The sequence below is a fragment of the Malus domestica genome, chromosome 12 (genome assembly GCF_042453785.1).
Source record: "Malus domestica chromosome 12, GDT2T_hap1".
Taxonomy (NCBI): domain Eukaryota; kingdom Viridiplantae; phylum Streptophyta; class Magnoliopsida; order Rosales; family Rosaceae; genus Malus; species Malus domestica.
The window spans coordinates 19,265,597-19,289,216 of NC_091672.1; the positions used below are offsets into that span (position 1 = coordinate 19,265,597).

At 39.6% G+C, this 23,620-nt stretch overlaps 1 protein-coding gene and 1 pseudogene across 6 annotated transcripts; both read left to right on the forward strand.

Moving 5' to 3' along the window:
* Positions 1-8,588: 8,588 nt before the first annotated feature.
* Positions 8,589-13,716, forward strand: LOC103433468 (two-component response regulator-like APRR7). 6 transcript variants are annotated; one of them, XM_070809575.1, is made up of 11 exons: positions 8,639-8,901; positions 9,277-9,398; positions 9,557-9,898; positions 10,262-10,423; positions 10,545-10,678; positions 11,010-11,177; positions 11,403-11,574; positions 11,740-11,964; positions 12,043-12,190; positions 12,297-13,104; positions 13,356-13,716. In XM_070809575.1, the coding sequence occupies exons 3-11, from the start codon at positions 9,568-9,570 to the stop codon at positions 13,461-13,463; spliced, it is 2,256 nt and encodes a 751-aa protein (XP_070665676.1). In that variant the 5' UTR covers positions 8,639-8,901; positions 9,277-9,398; positions 9,557-9,567; the 3' UTR covers positions 13,464-13,716. The 6 variants fall into 6 exon arrangements, with proteins under 6 accessions (XP_028945359.1, XP_070665676.1, XP_028945360.1 ...); XM_070809577.1 differs by having other exon boundaries at positions 8,647-8,897; XM_029089527.2 differs by having other exon boundaries at positions 11,740-12,190.
* Positions 13,717-20,819: 7,103 nt separating this feature from the next.
* LOC114819998 (transcription factor GTE1-like) lies at positions 20,820-22,098 on the forward strand (annotated as a pseudogene).
* Positions 22,099-23,620: the final 1,522 nt, after the last annotated feature.

Below are 23,620 nucleotides of genomic sequence, written 5' to 3' on the forward strand. Positions count from 1 at the left end.
GTTCGGGTCAGGATCCCAAACCGAAACCCAAATCCCGATTCCCAAACTAATCCTTTTCGGATGGGATTTCAAAACTCGAAACCAAACCGAAATTTCAGTATTCCGAAGTTGTTTTGATTTTTCGGTTCAAGATTAGGAAAAGCATATCCTAACACAATTTAGAAAGATCGTATGAATGCATCAAAATCACAAGTTTGCAATCCCCAAATTCCAAATTTACACAGATCGAAGAAAGCCCTCAATCAAAATTCAAAAGTAGAAAAATTGAACCAAATACAAAGACATCAAGCAGTAATTGAAATGAGGTGTTTTCAAAACAGAAATCCTAATTTTAATTCTAAATCCCCAAATTGAAAGCTCAAAACCATAATTCACAATTTCAGAATCCAAATCGATTTTATGAATCTTGGTACCGTTCAAATCAAAGAAGCTTTGATTGGAGATCGTGGTGGGAGATGGAAGTGGGAACCGTAGAAGTCTGGATCTGGAATATGGAGGAGTCGTAGTCCGTAAAGGTGTGGTGGTCAATGACTCAACAACCGATGTGTTGAGTCCATTGTTTGAAATATCCTGGATATGCTCGATATTTCCACAGAAATATCCAAAAATTCAGGAAATGATATGGAAAAAGGGGAACTTCACCCCATATTCGTAATATTTCCGAAAATCAGTCATTTTCCTCGATATTTTTAGGAAATATTCAATGTTTGCAGACAATTTGTAAAAAGTTTGCAGGAAATATCCATGACCCTATGTATTCTTTGTTTTTTTAATTTCTTTCTTTATGGTATTAGTTTACTTCAATAAAACATGTATTGCTTTCATGACGAAAATTTCAATTAACTTATGTAAAATTTATTCTTTCTAGTGAAATGCTTTATCTTATTACTTGTCATTAGAAGGAAGTTTTTCTTCTCACATATCACATACTTATTGTTTACACAATATCTAATCATTAATTCTTGATTCATACGTATGTTGTGTCTTCATATGACATTCCCTAAAAAAATAATTTTAAATTTTCATGTTTTTGAGCAAATTTCCATCATGTGTTGAGTCTATTGAGTGTTGACAGAGCGGAGGAGGAAAGGAGAGGGTGCATAGAGATTCAAGAGGTATGAGTGAGAGAGAGTGCATACCTAATTTGAGAGATGAGAGAGAGTGAGTTTTTGACCCCAACGGTTGAGATTTAATCAACAAAATCCAATGCTTACGATTTATGCTAATAAATACAACACACACACACACACACACACACACACACACACACACACACACACACACATATATGTGTGTGTGTGTGTGTGTGTGTATCGGTTGGGGATTACTGAACACTTTGGCGACCATGTCCCAATTCCCGTACCGAAATATTGGAATTTTTTTGGTATGGGTTACCAAACTTTTCGGGATTTTTCGGTCATGTTCGGGTAATTTGGAATTTTTTTTCCAATCCTAGTTGATGGAGTGTTTCTCTGAGTGCATATGAGTGTTGCCCTAGGCGCCGATGAAGTGTCTCCTTGGACGTTGATGAAGTGTTTCCCTAAGCGTTGATGGAGTGTTTTCCTTGGCGCTACTGTTGGAAGCTTTAAGGAGTATTTGTTAAACTAACAAACACTGGAAACAACTGAGTAGTCATAATAAGTTATGACTTGCATGAATGATGTGCAATGTGGAAGTTTAACATGAGATAAAGGTAGTTCTTGGCCGTGTGGTTTCAAAGTAGCTAATCTAGGCTTTCTAACGGTTTGGTGGTTTTGCAGGAGTTAAGGAAGATTATTGGAAGGCTCAGGATGAAAAGAAGGCTTATTTATAAAGAACTAGGTTTCCTGCACTTAGAGGAAGCTTGCTCTGTGTAATGCATACTTGCCCTTATTGTTCTTTTTCCCTCGCGTGGTTCTCTCTCCCCCCCCCCTTTTACAGTGTACTAGTGCATTGTATTTATAGAAGCAGGGATCCTTCTAGGCTCCAGCTGGAGAATCTCTTGATTTCTTCTCCTCTTCTAAATCAGCTGAGTTTTCCTTCATCTTTCCATGGTTGTAGCTACAAGTTTCCTTTTTGGTATAACATTGCAGAGGCTAGGAGCCTAGTGATGCATGTTTGAGCACACTGCCCAAAATTTCTCTTTTCCTAGACCAAGTCCCACACCATGCGTCCATCTTTAGTAATGCTCCTCCCTGCTTTCTCTCTTATTTTTCCTATGTGCTTGTAAATGAAGGATTCATTTCTACACAATAAAAGGGGTGCACGACTTTAGATAAGCATGTGATTTGGTTAACACAACTTTGGTTTTGATCAGATTTTATAAACTTCAAAATGGTACCTATTCATGGACATAAAGGTTTTAATCATGTTTTGTTTCACGCAAGATCAGCTATTATGATTAAACGGTCCGTAGAGCTAACCAAATAGCCATGGAATCCTCTTTAGCGAGGTACTTCCGTTTGTAATGCTTCAGGCATAAGTCTTCAAATGAAGATCATGTCGAAGGCTTATTCAGCTTTATTCATGCCCTGTGATGACTTTAATGGTTTCTCAGCTTCTCCATAGTCAAGTGAATCTTCACGTCTTGTACCCACATAAAGTAGTTTCCATCAGAAACGTCCAAATCAGTGAAATCAAACTTGTGACTGTTCGATAATCCAAAGAATGGAGGGAACACGATTGTAGTTGGTGCTATGAGAAATAAAACCTCAATATGCAGCAAAGTTAGAACATTCAGGTCTTAAGACATGGTTTAGTTAATTTGCATGAAAAACTTCAGGTTAAATACATGGGTGTTTTATGAAAACTTTAGGTTTCAAAGCACTAAATTTGAAACTTCAAGTTCAATTTAGATGAACTTCCAATTCCTAAAAAGGGTACCTAGAAGAAAACATAATACAATTCAAGTGTAGTAAATTTGAGGTTGCTTTATGAGCCCAAGTGTGAGTAGCTTTGAAACAACGAAATGTGTCAACAGTTCGACATAGTTCAACAATATACAATATACAATCTAACCCTTGTTTTTATTTTTTTTATTTTTTTTTACTCACATAGTACAACATAGCAGTATAGCATCATATAGGATAATTCGAATAATTAAAATATGAAAATATTAGTTGCACGTGTGCATGCTTAAGTATATTGAATAATATATGCAATATACAATATATATATATATATATATATATATATATATATATATATTATAGGAAGACTGGTGGGGGTTCATGGATCATGGTGTGTTTTCATGCTAACAGAGTCCTATAAAATATTGATTTCGTGTTTTAAAAGAACTTAATTTGCTAGAAACGAAAGAAAGTCTTTGAATGCTAGTTGTAGAAGATCATTCTCCAATGTCGGATTTCCATCTTTAATGCATTTGATCTCCTTCAACATAAAAGAAGAAATTGAATCAATAACAAGTATATTAATTCAATAAAATAAAATGTTAATTATAAGAAGAATAAAAGGTTAATTATAAGAAGAATGATTGAAACATAATAGTCCCCTAATTGAAGATAGACAAACTCTCTTTAGTGCAACGTCAAGAGAATACTGATAACATGTTATAAGTTTATTTTACTGAAGAATTATGCAGAAATAGAGATGGCGGCAAGAAGAGAGAAAAGAAAGAATTTGGTGAAGTATGTGGAGTGTTTTCTGACACCATTGTGCCTTTATCTGTAATAGAAAAGAAGTGAGAATCTTTATCTTTCAAGTAATACATTACAACTTCAAACCTATCTAAACAATATTATAGAATTCTATAAAGATTTATTTGGTAATACAATCACATTCCTAACCAATTAAGAATTGCAACATTTAGATGTTTCAGGACATTTTTAGTCATATGACCTTGACACACCCCGACCCAGGATATCCACTTGAACTCCGAATCGAGCTGTGATGGCTGACACCAGGAAGGTGATGAAGCCATAAAGTGTGGTGATGTGGAAAATGTGAATAAATTTAAATATAAAGGTGCATAAATATAATAGTGTGCTTGTGAGCGGGAATGAACTCATTTCACACATGATGTCAGAGCATAAGTAAAGTACAGTCAAGTAGGATAAGAATTATACCATTGAAGGTAACCACATATACCAAGATTTGCCAAGAATCCTCGTTGACACGAAAGCTTAGTCACTAAAACCTGGAGGGGAGAAAAACAAGGGTGAGTGGGCCTGAAAATAAAGGTTTGTAAAACCTTTTTGAAAACATAATAACCCATCGCCGTAAAACAAGTATATTTTCTACATAACATACTACATATAGAATGAAAATACTTCCCATAGCCAGCAATACCTTGAAAATGCAATACTTCATAGTAATTCGTAAATAAGCATAATACTTCTAGTAATCACAATATCTCGCAGAAATAAACATATCATATCGAGTGCTTATCGACATGTGTTGACACATGAGTTCATGCAAATATATTCTGACATGAACATGACTGCGTGTAATAATGGGTTACACTCTAGTACTACAATTACGTGAAGACTGGCATTATGCGCATCACATACGAGTCCTAATTGCCTATCGCAATCTAGGACAGGGCTGGCACCTACAATGGATCCAAAGTGAGCGTACGGTGCATTGTGAACATACATGTGAAGCTTGGCGCTGGCCTGGGCGAGTACTGACATCAGTGTAGCACACGATGGGCAAATAACATAAATATAGTCATGCCACAGTAATTTGATAATTCTAGTCAACATAATACTATTCATGACCGTAAATATATTTAAGGCATCTCATTATAGTATGCTTACCCGTGCATCCCGTATAACGTAGAACAATTTCATGAATTCTGTTGATGCATTAATTTTTATAAATGTTAATCTAATCTAGATGTGCATAGGAAATTCGTTATAAGATATATAAGTGGAAACTAAATAAATATATAATATTTAAAAGCAAAGACTCACTCACAAATCATGTCGTCGGGTCGAACTTGCCTCGCGGGCATCGATGATCCTTGCAATGCGTTTCACCTAGAAATGAAATCACTTACGTTAATATATAATGTATTAACGCGTTTTTTGTACAAAGTACGGCTAATAAAGAAACTATTTTAAAATGGTCGAATTTCGAAAAATTGATGGCAGATTCGGGTTCGGCATGTCGAGAAACCTAGGGATGGACTTCGGGCTCCTCTACACGCCACCACAAAGTGGCTGCACATGCAGCCATGCGCCCACGCGCCGAGCACAGTGGCACCACCCACATGCTCCCATGCTCCGCGAATACCACGGTACTTTCATTCTTTGCGAAGACCTGTGTTTTGTAGGTTGAACCGCCAACTTCCCGAGCTCATTTCGAGCTTGATTCTCAACCAAATTTAGTGAATCAAGCACCCATTTAAAGTTAGGAATATAGGGAATCAATCTATACCCATTTGAGGCTGTGCCATAATCAGAGTTCACTGAAAAAGTGGTTTGAAAGTTGCTCAATGGCCATGGTTCCTTCCTTCCAAAAATCTGGGGAAATCTCCCCCGACTTGTTTTCTGCACTAAATCACCCCAGTTAAAAGAACAATATAAGGTTTCGAAACAAGAAGGATGTGAAGGTCTTGAGGCTCACCATGGTCGGGAAAGAGAATGAACAGTGATACAGCCACTGTACAGTGCTGATTCTATGGTTGGGTTGTGTTCATAGCTTAAAGTCTTAGTTTTTGGGTAGAGAAGCTCGTAGATCTCGTCGAGGCAACAAAGTTAGCAGCGGTGATGGTATTGTTGGACCACCCAACCGGAGTTTGCAGAGAAAAATGAGGATTGAGAGATAAGGGAGTGAGGTTGTAAAGGTCAAACTCGCCTGGGTTGATGGAAGGTGGTGTATGGTAGGGGTGTGCATCTCGGCCTCTCAGTGTTGTACACATATAGAGGAAAGTTTGAGAGGAGTGGAGAGTTTGCGAGTGACAAGGAATAGAGAATGAAAATAATAAGATAGTGAGAAAGATGAGAGAGTTAAAGGTATAGAGGTCCGAAAGAGTTGGAGAGAAACCGAGAGTAGACACGGGAGTGAGGGGATGAGTGGTGTGGACCCCACTTGGCACACAACTCAAAGTCACCAATGAAGAAACAGAAAAATATCTCCCGTAAAGTGAATTTACCAAAACGCCCATCACACTTCGTAGTTTGTAAAATCCTCGTTGTAACTCCAAATTTAGTTCTGCTTGCGCCTATGCATTCGTACCGTTGAGTACTTCGAGAATACGGTAAAACAATAGCTCATATGCATCACCAAAAATGGTCAACAAAAGTCAACAATCTATCTTCTAAGGGCATTTTGGTTAATTCATGCTTTTAAAATTTATAAAATCATAAAATTAGGGACGGGTTGTTACAATTTACCCACCTTAAAAAAATTTCGTCCCCGAAATTTGAAACAACTCGTTATACGTAAAATAGTGAAAGATAGAAGAAATATATATATAACAAGAAGATGTCAAGTTAGAGCGGTTGCATAAAAAAGAATGTCATTCCATCTCGATCAGATTGCAATGATTCCTCTTTCATGCCTCCAAACTTGACTTTCCTTCTCCATCAGTACAATAGTATAAAATAATACCTTTATGAAAACATGAGGTAAAAAATAGATAAATAATAATGTAACGTCAAAATGTATATATACAATAACATAGGATTAAATTAGTTGTACTGAAATCAAGACTGAACTTAGAAAAATTTCACTTACGCATTCGTAGTGTCACGTATTCCAAGAATAAGTGTAGTATCCTTGGGTCAAGCCCAAATTGTCCACTTACTTAACGAATCCAACGAATAAGTTATTGATACTACGATCTGCAGCCTGTAATACCGACAACTCATTATTGTCCCAATAAGTAACAGATTCCCGATGGTGCAATATTACCATCTTGCCTCTCATTGGGAAATACACCTAAATCGTCGAATGAAAGCCTCGGTCGCGTTCATGCACTACCATTTCGGGTAACAACATCAATAGCACACAAAAATGCTACATCGTAATCTCGATCATTTGAATACTTGTTTGCAATACTCTTCTATCAATCATGTTCCGTGAGTAAAATCTCTATACCACGACTTAAACGGTACCATAGTTAAACCAGAATAATAACTATCGTTGTACTTAACATAAATAAAGATAGGTGTCTATCATAACCGGCCAAAATTGTAAAACAACAAAAGCAACATGTTCTTTAAGATTCAGATAATTCATTCAGATTGGCCGTTAGTCTGAGAATGAAATGTGGTAAGTGACAAAACTTAATACACATGACCTTCAAGAAGGCTTCCCAATACTTGGAAGTAAAACACGCATCACTGTGAGATACAATAGTGACAAGCATACCATGTAGCCGAACAGTGTAGTTCACAACGGCTTAGTGAGCATATTCATAGTGGATTTCTCTCGAATTTATGCTTAATAGCTCATACGCGTAACGAAAAGATGGTCAATGAAAGTCAACAATCTCTCTTTTAAGGCCATTTTGGTCAATTCACACTTTTAAAATTTATAAAATCATAAAATTAGGGACGGGTTGTTACAACATGTTAATATTCAAACCCAAAAGAGGTAAGTAGCCATTTACCACAGCAGTAGAAAGTAGTTATGCCATTGCATCTCAACGTAGATTCAAACCCCGTCAGCTCCCTAATCTAATATCTAAAATCTAAGCTATCTTCTTTAAAAATAGGGTGAAGTACTGATTTAGTCTCTGAACTATTATCTCAGTGATAATTAGGTCCCTGAATTATTTTTTCGATAAATTAAGTCCCTAAATTCATTAAAAATTGCTAATTTCATCCCTACTATTATATTCAAAGCTATTTTGTCCAATTTTTCTCAACTTAAGTCACTTGACACACTTTATAGTGTAATACCGTCATTTTCTCGCATATAAGCCCTTCATGTTTCATATAGGTTGCGAATCTAACATTTAATTTACCCTCCAAGGTTAACTTACACTATTTCTTATGAAAAACTACCAATTTACCATCCAATGTTAACTCCATAAACTATTTTTTTATGAAAAACTACCAATTTACACTCTAATGTGTATCACATGCAAGTAACGTGACTTAAATTGACGGAAATTTGAATATAGTAGCTTTGAATATAATTAGAGATTTAATTGGCAGATTTTTATAATTCAAAGACTAATTTTTCTGAAAAAAAATAGTTTATGGATCTAATTTTCACTAAGATGATAATTCAGTGACTAAATTGACAATTCATCCTTAAAAATAAATAAAAGAGAAGAAAATTTACACAGCGCGTGTGGGGGGACATTTTTGTCAACTCAAAAAATTAACACGTCACCAGTCCACTTCAATCGGTACCAACTACCAACCATGGTTGATAATTTGGCGAGTAGGCAATCCCTAAGGACAACGATGTTTCCCGTCCGCTGTACTCGCCATCCAGTTCACACAAGTGTCAGCAATCCGATCTAAGAAATCTTCAGACCCGCCAAGCGAGTCCTTGCGCTCACCGCTTTAGATTTCGTCCACCTCAGCATCCCCTCGGCCCCATTTTCCGCCAAGTTGGAAATATCTTCCATCCAGCGTGGCGTCGTTCTACCTCTCTACTGCATCTCCAGCCCTTGTTTTGTCCACGTCATCAATCGTTCAGCTCTTCTCGGAGCTCATATGTTCCCCCCCCCCTCTCTCTCTCTCTCTCCTCTTTCTTCTCTTTCCCTGACGAAAGGTTCGGCGATTATCTCTGTCCCTCTCTCTCTCATCTGTAGCTGTTGACACAGTTTATGTTTCTTGTTCCGGTCAAGGTTGTCGGAAACACAAAGTTATCTGAAAGTATCCGAACCAAGACATTTTTGAAGATCCAAACTAAGATTTTCAGGATTATTCTCTGACTGAAATTTGGTAATTTCAGTTTGGATCTAGCTCACTTATGGCGATTAATGAAGCTTTGCAGGTGATTTCTTCCATGTTTTGCTTCTTTGATCTTTTAATTCTCCGTTTATTTATTTATTTTTATTTAGCTACTTTGAATTAGTTAATTGGAAGCTCTTCATTATTTTCAGTTGTTAAAGAATTGTTAATTGAGATGTTAGTAATCTAAAATCATAATTTTCTATTGATATTATGTATATTTGAATAATTTGTTGATTAATCTAATAATTATATACAGTTGCAAGTTCTTGGTGTACCAAATTTTCTCTTTTTTGGGAATTTTTTGCATACTGATAGTTGTAATTTCTGGTGAAGTGTTTGTTTTCTTTAAGAACAATTGATGTTGTTAATGTTTTGCGGTGGATATTTTGACTGATATGATGCTTTGGTCTTACAGGGTGAAAGCAATTTGTTGGGTTTCAAGCCGTTTTTAGCCAGCTAACAACGATTGGCGTTAATTCCGCATCAATTTTGTATATATTTGGTTATGCATTTGCTGTCGGCATCACTCTGTAACCGGTGAATACACTTTGTGTTAGGTTTAGAAGGGTCTGTAATTGCAGATGTTTTGTTTTTGAAATCAGTGCGATGCACTATTCTTTTCCCCGATTCAAGAAGATATTTTTTTCGTTCTGAACTTGGGCCGTGTTACTACTAGTGTTTTGTGTGACTGACAGGGAGTGTCCTGATGAGTGTTAATAGTGATGAGGACAAACAACTGTTGGAACTGGACCACCGCTCATGGGAGGGTGAGGGGAAGAGGGGTAACAATGGAGTGGAGGATGAGGAAAGGAGGCTAGTGGAGGAAGATGAGTCGAAAAGTAATGGAAGAGCTGGAGATGTAAAAGGTCGGCAAGGAGGGGCTGTTCAAGCCCAGACTGTTACGCAACAGCCTCAAGGGTCAACGGTATGCTGGGAGAGGTTTCTACCACTAAGATCTCTTAAGGTTTTACTGGTGGAATATGATGATTGCACTCGCCATGTTGTCACCGCACTGCTTCGCAATTGCAGTTATGAAGGTTAGTGACCTGACTACTGAGATACCTAATGCTTACTTATGCATGACAATGTGTAGGCACCGCTGTTGATGAAAAAATTGAACGGATGCATTTTCAACTTTATGGAGTTGAGTTTTTTCTTCACGACTAATGCGGATGCTACCATCTGTATGCTACCATGTCTTTTATTGCTGAATAGCATAAATGTGTATATTGTTGCATTTGAAAATCAATAATGTTAGTAGAGTTTTTGTGATTGCAAATACATTGTGAGTGTCGGCAGACAAGATAAGTACTACTTTTGTGCATTAATCACATCTTCTTTATATATTTTATTTATTTTTTGAATTGAGGATTTGACATTTAAAATCTTCATAATTTCAGTGATTCCGGTAGCAAATGGAGTGCAAGCATGGAAGATTCTTGAAGATTTGACTAATCATGTTGATCTAGTATTAACTGAGGTAGTCATGCCGTGCGTATCTGGCGTTGGTCTTTTAAGCAAGATTATGAACCATAAGACCCGGAAAAATGTTCCTGTGATTAGTAAGTTATTTTCCCCATGACCATCTCATTAACAGCTGTATTGAGCAGTCATCTATGTTGAGTTTGAGGCAGTTTAGAAAGTAGATGCTTAACTATGCCTTCGGTTGAGATGTGTGTGCAGTGATGTCGTCTCATGATTCAATGGGTCTCGTCTTTAAGTGTTTGTCAAAGGGTGCTGTTGACTTTTTGGTGAAGCCTATTCGAAAGAATGAGCTTAAGAACCTCTGGCAGCACATTTGGAGGAGATGCCATAGTGTAAGTCCTCAAGACTTTCTGATCTGGTATTCAAATGTTTGTCCACAAGCGTGTATAGTGCTGCTTAGTTCTCTTTTGTGGTTTTTTTTTTTTACCTCTCTTCCTGATATATAATATTTCTCCTGAAATATAGAGTAATATCCTGTCTTGAGATTGGTATTGCACAGCGCCAATTTTGATGAGAAGAGCTTTATAATTGTATAATGATATTTAATATGTTTTTCTAAACGGTGATTCGATGCTTGTTTCATATTGCAGTTTATATTGCGTCGCCTTTTTTTTTGTATGACTAGTATCTAAATCTTCTTCTTTTTTCCTATTTTTTTTTCAGTCTAGTGGCAGTGGTACTGGAAGTGAAAGTGGCACACAAACTCAAAGGTCCATAAGATCAAAAAGTGTTGAAAAGTCCGGGAACAATAGCGGAAGCAATGATGAGGAAGATAATGTAAGCACTGATTTGAATATTGGAGATGGAAGTGACAATGGGAGTGGCACTCAGGTATGGTTGTTATTGGATACTAAAGATCTTGGATGGTACCTACCTATTGGACACTTAGGACAAGGGATTCTTTTTGTACCTTGATACCTTTTTTGTTACAGGATCCCAGTACCAATTTTATGATCATCTCCGTAAAGAAATATCAAACAATAAATTCATAGAATGACCTGGAATCATAGAAATGTACGCAGCAATCTCACTGTGTCAATGCGTTTCATTTTGTAGAGTTCGTGGACAAAAAAAGCTGTAGAAGTTGACAGTCCTCGACATGCATATTCATGGCCCCATCCCGATAGTACTTGTGCCCAAGTAGTTCACTCAAATGCTGAATCACTTGGTAACAAATTGCTTCCTGCAGCTGCAACACGGGAGTGCCAGCAACAGAAGGAACAAAATGGTATTCCTGGAATTATTTAAACCTGTGTGGTTCTGCGTGTCCTAAATTCAAATGTTATTATGCAATTTTGCTATATATAGATGTGTGTGCGTGTGGCGCACCTAAGTTTGTGCATATGTACTTGTTTTACTTTCTTCGTGATTAGGCTGTATTTTCTATTTCCAGACAACTTTGCAATGGGAAAAGATCTGGAGATATGCCTGACCGGTACTAAAGATTTACAGCACGGGCAACGTAATGATTTTTCAACAAAACTAGCAGGAACAAGACAGAATAATCTGCTTGAGACAGGTTCCTGTAAACGTGACGAGAAAATTGATAAGGGCAAGCTGAATTTGAATCATGAGAGTCCTTCGAGCATGCTAAAGTATGATGGTGCTACTGTAACAGGTGTTGTCACTAATCCCACTGATTCCCAGATGGACAACACACAATTTGAAGCTTCTAACAGACATTATAACGCCTTAGATGTTAACAATAAGGTGAATAGTGATACTCATGAACTACCATCCGTGGAGCTCAGTTTGAAAAGGCTTAGAGGAGTCGAAGGCACCGAGACAACAGTACAAGATGACCGCAATGTCTTGAGACGTTCAGACTATTCAGCCTTTTCAAGGTATTAGGAACAGAAAAACCTAGAAATTATTATTATCTGTGTAAGTTTGAATCTGCGTTCACTTGAACTTTCTATATTTTCCTTTAGCATATTACTTCCTGTGCAGGTATAATGCAGCCTCAAATGCTAACAAGGGTCCTTCTGGGCATGTCGGAAGCAACTCTCCACATGATAATAGTGGAGAAGTTACAAAAAAGGAATTCTCTTGTGACATTCGATCTCATTCAAGAGATAACCCTCCCAATCAATGCTCGATTGGAGGCAGAAACATCAACGATATGGGGTCTACTACTAATAACGATGTTCCGAAATCTCAAGTTGCAAACAAGTCAGCAGCAGCAGCAGCATCCACAGTCCAACTTTTGCATCCATCATCTGCTTTCCATCCTGTGAAGGACCTTAAGAGTGCTACCGAACATGTTATAGTAGATAATGCTAATGATGTGGAAACAGCAATACGAATTCAATCAAGAGACACCCAGAAGCAACTGCAAATTCAGAACCTCCATCATGATTATGATCAGTATCGGGTCCATCACCATGTTGTCTACAATAAGCAAGAGCAACATCTTCGTGACAATAATGATTTATCTTTAAATAAATTGGCTGCAGCTGCCCCACATTGCGGATCATCCAATGGGACTGGGCCTGTTGAAGGCAATCCTGGAAATTATAGCATCAATGGGAGTGGTTCAGGCAGCAACCATGGGAGCAATGGGCAAAACGGAGGCAGCGGTGGACATAATGTTGGAGGTACAAACCTAGAAAGTGATTATGGAGTTGCTGGGAAAAGTGGAAGTGGTGATGGTAGCGGAAACCAGAGTGGAAATAGAGTAGATGAAAACAAGAAGCAGAGAGAAGCTGCCTTGACCAAGTTCCGTCAGAAAAGAACAGAGAGATGCTTCCGGAAAAAGGTAACTAACATTCAGTTGTTTGCATATATATAGTAGATCTTAGTAAGTGCTTATGAAAAATTTGCGCTTTCCTCCTATATGTGCAACATTTATATTAAATGATTAACTTCAATCTGTTAAATGCGCCCTTTCTTGCATTGCAATTTGCATGTTTGATTTCCTTTAGATGGTTTGAGCCGAATTCATCAAAACAGAAAAATAGGAGAAAATATAGACAGCTTGTTGAATTTGATTTTCGGTTGGTTTTTCAGGTTCGGTATCAGAACAGAAAGAAACTGGCAGACCAACGGCCTCGCATTCGAGGACAGTTTGTGCGGCATACAGTGAGTGAGAACACGAGCAGGACAACAGATATCTAACTCGACACTTCCGGTAACATAGGGTTGAAATTTGGTGATTACTTGTGAGCTGTTATCAGTTAAATGTATATGTACATTTTCTTGCAACTCCTACGAGCAAGGCGCTACGTAAATATTTGTGTGGAGAGATTTGAAGGTGTAGGGCGTGAAAACTCCAGACAGACAACACCTTGTAACCGCATTCGATTAATGTGGATTTCAAATTGCTTCTTTTAGACGAGAGGCCATCAGCTTTATGCTTTCAGTGTTTTTATTTGGTCTGGTATTATTTTATTCCCCTGCCAATAATTAGAAATTTTTGTTTTCATGTTGAAAGAAGAAGGCTTTTTCAATTCCCTCTCTAGACTTTGGTCTCTCGGTGTTAGGCCGTGAGCCGGCCAACATTTCGCTTGAGGTAAGGTTGTTTTCACCGGAGAATAATGTGAGTTCTGGTATATCTCTTTACTGCAGGCCGGTTGGCCAAGGCAGTTTGCCGGCCATCTTGCATCTGAGTTCAAATTTCTCTCTTCATTAGAGTAGTTGAAGGAAAAACGCTATTTCTTTACCAATGTATACATGCACAGATTACATGAATCAATGGAAATTATTATGTTAAAATCGGAATTGATGAAACATTAGGATGAGAATTATGAGATTACTCACAAACCAGCGATTTCTGCATTCTCTTTTCCATCTCGTGCACTCAATCGTTTTTTCTAATAAATTAGCGATGATAAAAAAAGTGCCTAAATCACTTCTATTTCTTTTAAAATGCAGGCGGTAGGAGGTTGTTTACAAAATATATATATATATATACACACACATACAGAGAGCTTAAGGGGAGGGATTCCCATTTTTTGAAAAAAATGGGGATTAATTTTGCAAGGATGATCTATGAATCGAGACTAACAAAATAGACGATTTGGATCGTTGAAATTAGATGTGAAATGGGCCCCACACCTAATCCCCATTTTTTGAAAAAAATGGGGATCCCTCCCCTTAAGCAATCTGTATACATATACATATATATATATATGCTTTTTTTTTTCTTTTGTGTTGGTACATTTTGGAGATGGAGGGGTCAGGATATGGGTTGGGCCCAGGTTTGTCTCTGCTTAGAATTTTTGTTTTTCGGCCCTTGGGATCCAACTGTATCCAAGTAAAAAAAATGGAAAAAAAACAACCTCCTAATCTCCTATAGTCAGTGGTTAAAATTTCTTCGATACAGTGAAAATTTTCATGGAAATATCCAAAGAATCAGAGAAAGATGAAAATGGGGGGTGAAATCTAAATTTCACCTTGTATCAATATTGGTGGAAATATTGATATGCAAATTTGTGAAAATATTGACAAATATATCGAATATTGATATCGATCTAAATTGCTTTTGATGAAAATGATAAAATTTAAAATGAAACTTTAGGAATTGTCAAACATTGGTTTGAAAAAAATATAAGAATTTATTCGCTATTTAACAGATGTGTCAAAAACATCGACGGTATTTATCGATTTTAGCATACATTTAAGAGTTTATTCGAAATAAGGTGAAATGTAGACTTCACCCTTCGTTTTTATATTTTTCTCTGATTTGTTTGAGTGGACGATGTGTAAAAACCAAGCGACAAACACGATATGCTTGGCTTTGTTTTGTTCTTCCCTGTATTTGGGAATGTCTTAAAGATTCTGCTCATTGGTCGGATTCAGTTGGAACAAATCCAAAAGAAAAAGAAGGCCACCGCATTGCTGTATTTGCTAGTACTGAAAAAACATATATTTCAGATTATATCTAAATAATATTAAAGTTTGAATAAAATTAATTAATCAAATAATTCAATATCGGTACTACCTAATCAATGAGCTTATATATAGTGGAGATTAACTGCAAGCCAACACCAACAAACAACCAACGTAGGAAACCCTAACAGCTAAAAAACAAGTCACAAAAGAGCTTACAGAAGATAAGAGAATAAAAGTTCAACAAACAGAAGCATTACTTAGTGGAAATTCTGGTGATATATCCACATAGCATATATATATATATATATATATAGATTATATAGTATATATCTGAATTTCTGATGCAAACAAGACGGTTTAATTTTAATATCATTTTTATGGCAAGAATGATCTAATAAGTAGATACATGGCCATTAAGATATCCAACTGCAACTCAACAATCTATGTATCTAGTTATGTGTTCAATTTCTTCTTTGTCTCCACCGACAAAGTGGTGATAATGTTTTCTATAAAGAATAGGACGAATACTTCAGTCGACCATCTTACATGTATGAGGGTGTTTTATAGCATTAATCTAATTGAATTGAACTGATAAACTGTTGAAGATTAATCTAATCAATGTCTTATTTAATATAACTCAAACTTTATAAATATATTACTGACATATGCTCCTATTCCCAGGTTCTAATAATTTTCACTCGTGCTAATTGCTATGATATGTGGAACCCGTACCATTACCAATTTACCACATGTATATTATATGATCTGTGTGACAGGTTTCCTTGATCAGCATGAATCTGTTTATTTTTGTATTTATTTTGTTTATTTAAATTTACTTGATTAAGATGAAACCTTTTCGCGGAAAAAATTGGGGGTGATTTTCATAGTTGGTGCAACTATATAACTTACAATGATTCTATATATGTGGTAGCTGTAGACATCGAAATTTTGGTAAAATAAATGTTGATCAAAAATTAAAATTTCAATGTTTATGTGTCACATAAATTTTACACATAGCATGTGACTAAACGAAAAATCAAAATAAATCGGAAAAGTCATCAAACAGGACACGTGTCAACACCTGGCAGAGATGATTTATTCCATCTAATTATTTAAATCCAAAAAAATCAAGTTTTGGAATTCTATAAATAGAAGGCCAAGGCATTCATTTGAAGGACACCAATTCATAACCAATTCACATTACACTAAAACCTTGAAGCTTTGAAACTCTAAAGCTCTCAAGCAAATTCCCGAAAGATCAAGAAAGCTCTCTTCGTTCTTCGTCAAATCCTCCTTCAAGATCAAGCCCCGACGGCCCTTGAAGACCATTCACCTATTCAAGATCAAGCCCCGACGGCCCTTGAAGAAAGTGTCCATCGTTCATCATTCGTTCATCCCTAGATCAAGCCCCGACGGCCCTTTGGATCCACGACGTCAACAAATCTGCACAACTGTTTATCCCAAGATCAAGCCCCGACGGCCCTTTGGATCAACAACATCAAATCCACCCATTGCAAAGATAGAATCAGAGGCTAAATTTGTAGAAGAGATTGTAACCCCTAAATCATCAATACAAATATTATTTTGTACACGTGTTTCTTGTCTCGTTCATCGCAGGAAAATTCCGTGTTCACAAATTTGGCACGCCCGGTGGGATCATCTCTACCTCTCATCTCTATCTTTGAATCCGCAAAAAGCACAAATGGCATCAAAGAAGGCTCAAGTTATTCTCGCGGCCAATGCAAGGAACAAGAACGTTATCACCGTAGGCGGTGTCACTTCGGGCATCATAACTCGAAGCAAGGCAAGAGCTCTTTCTGCCGCATCTTCCACCTCTGCATCAACTCTGCCAAGGGAACAAAAACACCCAAGGCACGAGCCTTTGATCACCTTAGCCTCACTAAGGGCACCAAGGGGGAAAAGCCCAAGGAAATACTCCGAATCCATGCTCTCCGATGCCGATTCAAGCGACAGTTTAGCCATGCAAGTCATGACCATTGGAGCAACTTCAATCGATGAGCAGCTGGCTCAAATGAATGAAGCAATCGCAAGGCTAACCCGAACTGTGGAAGAAAAAGACTTGCAGATTGCAGCACTAGTCAACCGACTGGAGGTGCAGGACGGCGATAAACCCGACCCAGAGGATGATCCACTAAAGGGAGGAGCTGGTGGAGACGAAGAACCCCCGATGAAGAAAATCGATGGGAAGCCGGAGCCAGACCAAGCAGCGGCACTCATGGGATCTCTTTCTATCCAGCAGCTGCAGGAGATGATCACCAACACCATCAAGGCACAGTACGAAGGGAGCTCACATACCTCCTTGTTCTACTCGAAGCCCTATTCCAAGAAGATTGATGCCCTAAGGATGCCAAGGGGTTATCAACCACCAAAGTTCATGCAGTTTGATGGAAAAGGAAACCCAAAGCAGCACGTTGCACATTTCGTCGAAACTTGCAACAACGCGGGGACGGAGGGAGACTACCTCGCCAAGCAGTTTGTGCGCTCGCTGAAAGGAAATGCCTTTGAGTGGTACACGGACCTAGAGCCTGAGTCCATCAACAACTGGGAGCAATTAGAGCGGGAATTCCTCAACCGCTTCTACAGCACCCGTCGCACTGTGAGCATGCTAGAGCTAACGAGCACAAAGCAGTGGAAGGACGAGCCAGTCATTGACTACATCAACAGATGGCGCACTCTAAGCCTCGACTGTAAAGACAGGCTCTCGGAAACCTCTTCAATCGAGATGTGCATCCAAGGCATGCAATGGGGTTTGCAATACATCCTTCAAGGCATTAAACCACGGACCTTCGAGGAATTGGCCACCTGCGCCCATGACATGGAGTTGAGCATCGCCCATCATGGGAAGAAGGAACCAATCGCCAACTACAAGAACGACAAAGTTCTTGAGACAAAGGTGGAGAAGGCTACGTGGAAATCCACCAAAGAAGCAATGACAGTCAACACAGCTCCTGTCAAAATCTCCACACGAGGCAAGGCGATTCAAACCGAAGCTTTTCGTGATCAAGAGATGCGTAGACGCACTTTGAAGGAGCTTGAGGAGAAGATTTATCCATTCCCCGACTCTGATGTAGTTGCCATGCTTGATGACCTGTTGGACAAGAAGGTGATCAGTTTGCCTGAGTGCAGACGGCCGGAAGAGATGAATCGTACCGACAACCCAAGATACTGTAAATTCCACCGCTTCATCAGTCATCCAACGGAAAAGTGCTTCGTACTGAAAGATCTCATCCTGAAGCTAGCACAGCAAGGGGAAATCGAGCTTGACCTCGAAGACACGGTGGCGGCACACACTACTACTATCGTGTTTGAATCACTCGATCCTGTGCATCTCCGAAGCATGCATGATCATTCCCGTCAATGTTCAAGTCACATGGCACCTCCTACACAACCATCACCGGGGGCAAGCAACCAAGATGCATCTACTGGTGATAAGAAATGGCGGACATCGGTGACCTACAAAAAAACGAGGAAGCCAAGACCACAAGCCACAAGGCCAAAAGAGGAGCCTAAACCTGCCCCTCGAACTTCAGTCTTCGAAAGACTGAATTATTCAAAACCTAGAATTGCAGCACTTGATCGCATCAGTGGTCGAGACCAAACTTCTGTCTTCAAAAGGCTTGAGACGCCAACACCGCAAAGATCAGTCTTTGAAAGGTTATCAAAGCCCAAGAAACAAAGCGGCACGGCTAGCTCTCCTCCTCGTCAATCAGCTTTGGAAAGACTTGAAGACAACATGAAGTTTTCTGGAAATAGGGAAACAAGGTCAAAGGAAGAAAAGCTCGACAGGCTGGTAGAAAAAGGCGATATTCGAAGCTCGATTCCTTCAAGGATGAAGCGCCAAGCAACTTTGGAAGTCGACACAAAAAGACCACTGAAGGTAAGGAGGCGCACCATCATCTACACCGGCCAATCTTCACGGCAACAAACCCAAGATGACTGCACTGAAGAGAAAGCCCAAGAAGACAAAGAAGACGAAATCCTGGAAGAAGACGTCACTTCCGGCTCTGTCAACCTAAAATCTTCACCTCAATCGCTGGGGGCATGTTCCAAAAACATGCCAGTCAAGCTGAGTGAAGTTGAAAGATGGACTTATGTCACTCCAAAGAAACTGCACAAGAAGCATATGTCTTCTCCACAAGTTCACCAATGGGAAATGGGGCAAAGTAGCTCTTGTTCACCTCCAGAACAATGTGAAAGTGTTGGAGATAATGAAACTTTGACACGAAGATCATCCGTCCCCATCACGATGCGTGACATCTTCCCAGAAGACTTCTTCAACTACTCAGTCAAGGCTCCTTGCTATGAAGATTGCGAGGAACGACTCTCTCAGATAGCTTGACGAACCAAAGCTCCTTGTTCGCACGAGCCTAAACTGCATGAACGCAAGCTCCTTGTTCGCACGAGCCTAAACTGCATGAACGCAAGCTCTTCGCCGGCACGAGCCTAAACTGCATGGCACAACGCTCCTGGTCTGCACGAGCATAAAAGGCAACACCAACCGTTCCTGGTCTGCACGAGCATAAAAGGCAACACCAAAGCTCCTGGCCCGCAAGAGCATAAACTGTGTACGGCAAAATCATCATCAAAATCATCATCAAAATCATCAGAAAAAAAAAATGGATTTGAACTACGTTTTGACTTGATCTCTTTCTTTGGAAGGGTACGTAGGCAGCCTGAATATTCAAAATTTCAAGTTCAGTCACATCAAAATGTAAATAAATGTTTTATTAAAGAAAGTCAATTTTATTAAAAAAAAAATGATGAATACATATGTTTATGTATTTAAAAAAAAAAAAAAAAAAAAAAAAAAGGTATATATATATCTCTAGGCCCAGCAGCAACAAAGGGCACCAGCCCAGGCCCGGTTCTCTCTCTCAACCTGACAAGCCATCTCTCCAAAACCAATGAGCCCAGCAACAATTACAGGCCCAAACCCCAGCTTGTCTTCTTCTGCTCAGCGAGGATGCTCCAGCTCCGCCCATTGCATCTCTCTCCACTCTAAAGATCGAGAAGCGGATCTCGTCGGTCCTGAAGCGCGAGGACTGTCGGCGACCTCCTGATGCTATTGTCACCTACAACGGCGAGATACTGTTCGATCCTGAGAAGCTCTGCCTTCGTCCTCCTCAACATCGGCGAAGCCCGCCTCCTCCGTCGCTGAACCTCGACCTCTCCCGGAACTTTCTCTCCGGCCCGATCCCACCAAATCTCTGCGACGGCAACAAGCTCCAAAAGCTCATACTTTTCTCTAACCGGTTCACCAACCCGCCCTCTCTCACCTCTCCCTCTCTCTGATTCTCTCTCTGATCAGAACTGAACTGAGAAGATGAGGTCTCAGATTTGCAGATCCGCTTCCAGAGCTACGAGGTCCGTCCTCTCTGCTCCCAAGGCCTCCTCCCGCTCCTACTTTTCGGAAATCCACTGAGTCATCCGAGTCGCCCGGGTCCGCTTTTGCAACGCGGAATCGTCCCCGACCGAGTGCTCGTGGAAGACACCCCCGAAACCAACCAAAAAGACGCCGACCCGGCCGGCCAGTCCAACAACTATGCCGAGTTCAACATATCCAAAATCCTCAAAGACGAACCGACAACTTCATCCCCTTCGTCTCTGCCGCTGAGGTGGAACGGTTTTACTTGACTACGGGAAATCCGCATCTACCCACTTCAAAAGGTGTTGCAATCGTGAAGGATAAACAGTTAACTGCTTCTAAGAAGCAGCAGCAAGATGCATCACGTAGGGAAGCCGCTGCTACAAAGAGAATGCAAGAGCTTATGCGCCAATTTTCTGTAATGTTCTGTCAGATCACTAAGCATGACTGGGCGTGGCCCTTTATGGTTCCTGTAGATGTTGAAGGTCTGGGATTGCATGACTATTATCAAGTCATTGAGAAGCCCATGGACCTTGGTACCATAAAAAAAAAAAAAAAATAGAATGGAAGCCAAGGATGGTAGTGAGTATAAGAATGTCGGAGAGATATATGCTGATGTGAGGCTGGTTTTCAAGAATGCAATGAAATATAATGATGAAGGTGAGGATGTCTATGTGATGGCCCAATCGTTGTTGCAAAATTTCGAAAAAAAAAATGGCTAAAGCTTCTGCCTAAAGTTGTTGAAGAGGAAACAAGACGAGCAGACGAGGAAGCAGAGGCACGGCGAAACATGCAACTATCTCAGGATGCTGCATTTGCCAACACGGCTAACGGTCTAAGCAGTGAGCTTTTTGAAATTGATGTGTATTTGAGGAACCTCAGACAAACAGTGGTTCAGAAGTGCAGGAAAATGTCTTCGGATGATAAAAGAAAACTCGGGACCGCACTCTCGCAGTTATCTGCCGAAGATCTCAGCAAGGCTCTAGAAATTGATGCACAGAGTAACCCCAACTTCCAAGCAACTGCGCAAGAAGTGGATCTTGACATTGACGCTCAGTACTTGGCGGCGAAAAGGAGGGCAGGTGCACATAATGTGTTCAATGGAAGAGCTGGTGCCGTCAATTGGCACATCTGTCCCATCTCCTTTGGTGCTTGCTCTCGTAATCTCCCAATCAGATTCGACCCTTCAGAAGCATTGTCTCTTCCAACTAGCAATTCGACAAAAGAATTGGCTGGCGATTGCCTTCTCTTATTCCTCCAGCATGCCTTCAAAGGGTTGAGCTGTAACACATCTGCCGTCATCAACAATTCGCACCACCTGCAGCTCTTCTCCACCATGGCTGCTGCTTTTGAATGTGATTGACAAAACCAAAGTTTGTCAACTCACACTCAAAGGCCTTCTCTCCGTCCGTGACAAACAACATCGAAGAACTTCAATAAACCGCCGTCAAACGACTAGCCGGTCATGAAGCCTCGACTGCAGCTCACCGTCCGTCGAGTTCCATCCCTACAAAGCACCATATATAAAGAAAAAAAAAATAAAGTTTTCAAATGGTGACCAGCCACCGAAAGCAAAGAAAGAAAGTGATTGACAGATTGACAGGCACCATCCAAAGGAAATGATAAAAAGCAAGAAAAGACAGGTCATGGTGTATGCTACTATTAGCAAGTATGAAAAAAAAACGAAATAGGTGGTGGAGATAGAATAATTGAAAGGAAGAAAGCAGGGGGAAGACGACAAATTTCCGTCTAAAAAAAAAAAAAAGGGAGTAAAAGAATAGTGCGCATTAGTCAGATCTATGTTTTAGCACAACATACTGAATAAAGTAAAGCATGTCCATTGATATCTCTAAAAAAAAAAAAAAAAAAAAAAAAAAAACCTTCACGAATGTCACTCATGAGAAGCCTCAGTACTTGAAGCCTTAGTACTCGGCGACTTATGTGAAGCCTCAGTACTTGAAACCTTGGTACTCGGCGACTTATGTGAAGCCTCGGTACTTGAAGCCTTAATACTCGGCGGAACCCTAGAAGAGGGAGGCGTTGGGGATGGATTATTCGGAACCTCAATACTTGGTCGAACTTCAGATGACGAAGGCAAAAGGTCCCTCTGGAATACATCCACAAATCTCCGATTGTCACTTTGAATCCGACCTCCGGAGTCTAGCAACTGATCAAACTTCCTCTTCATGCTCGTCGAATAATTATTTGCAAGCACCTGCAATTCTCTATTCTCATACTTCAGCTGTCTGATCACTTGATTAAGGACTACCGCCTCAGCTGTCAATGATTCAACCTGGCGAGTTCGAACAAGTAAGAGTTGGCCCAGGTTGGAAACAGAGTTCGCACACTGAACACTGAGAGCATGGGACTCTCGAACAGCTAATTCATCGGACCGTCGTGAAAGCATCCTATTATCTTCAGGAGTGATAAGGTTTCTAGCTACAACCATAGCTGTTGCTGCGTCCCTCATTATAGAGTCGTCAACTGTAAGGGGGTCATTAGAAGATGAGAAGGACGGGCGCCATATATCACCCTGACTCGGTGCACCTGCGCCACTGCTAAGACTCAAATCTAAACAAATGTTAGATGAGTTAGCCATTTCCAAAAAGATGTTAAAAGAAAAGGGTTGGAGTGGATAAAAAAAAAAAATCTCTGAAATACAGCAAGAACGATTTTCAGAGGCGAGCAATCTTCAAAGCGTGCAGGTTGAAAATGATTGACACCTCTTTAAAAAGAAGAGGCAACACAACCACTTGTTCAAAAAAAAAAAAAAAAAAAAAAAAATTAAAGAAACGCCACTCTTCGAATTTCAAAACCCGGATTTTCCTGCGTAAAATCCGTCAACACTTTTCAGACGCAGTTTCAGCTTTCGGCTATCACGTGCAACTTTGCCAGAGATCACTGACAAGGTTGAAAACGTGTGGAGTCCATCATACTCACCTACCCGACTGTTGGCTGACAAAGCATGGGAGACAAGGCACATCCACCCTGCCACTTGCTGTTGGGAGCTCACCATATAATTCGAGTTTCATCCTCTAGCAAGACACACATCCAC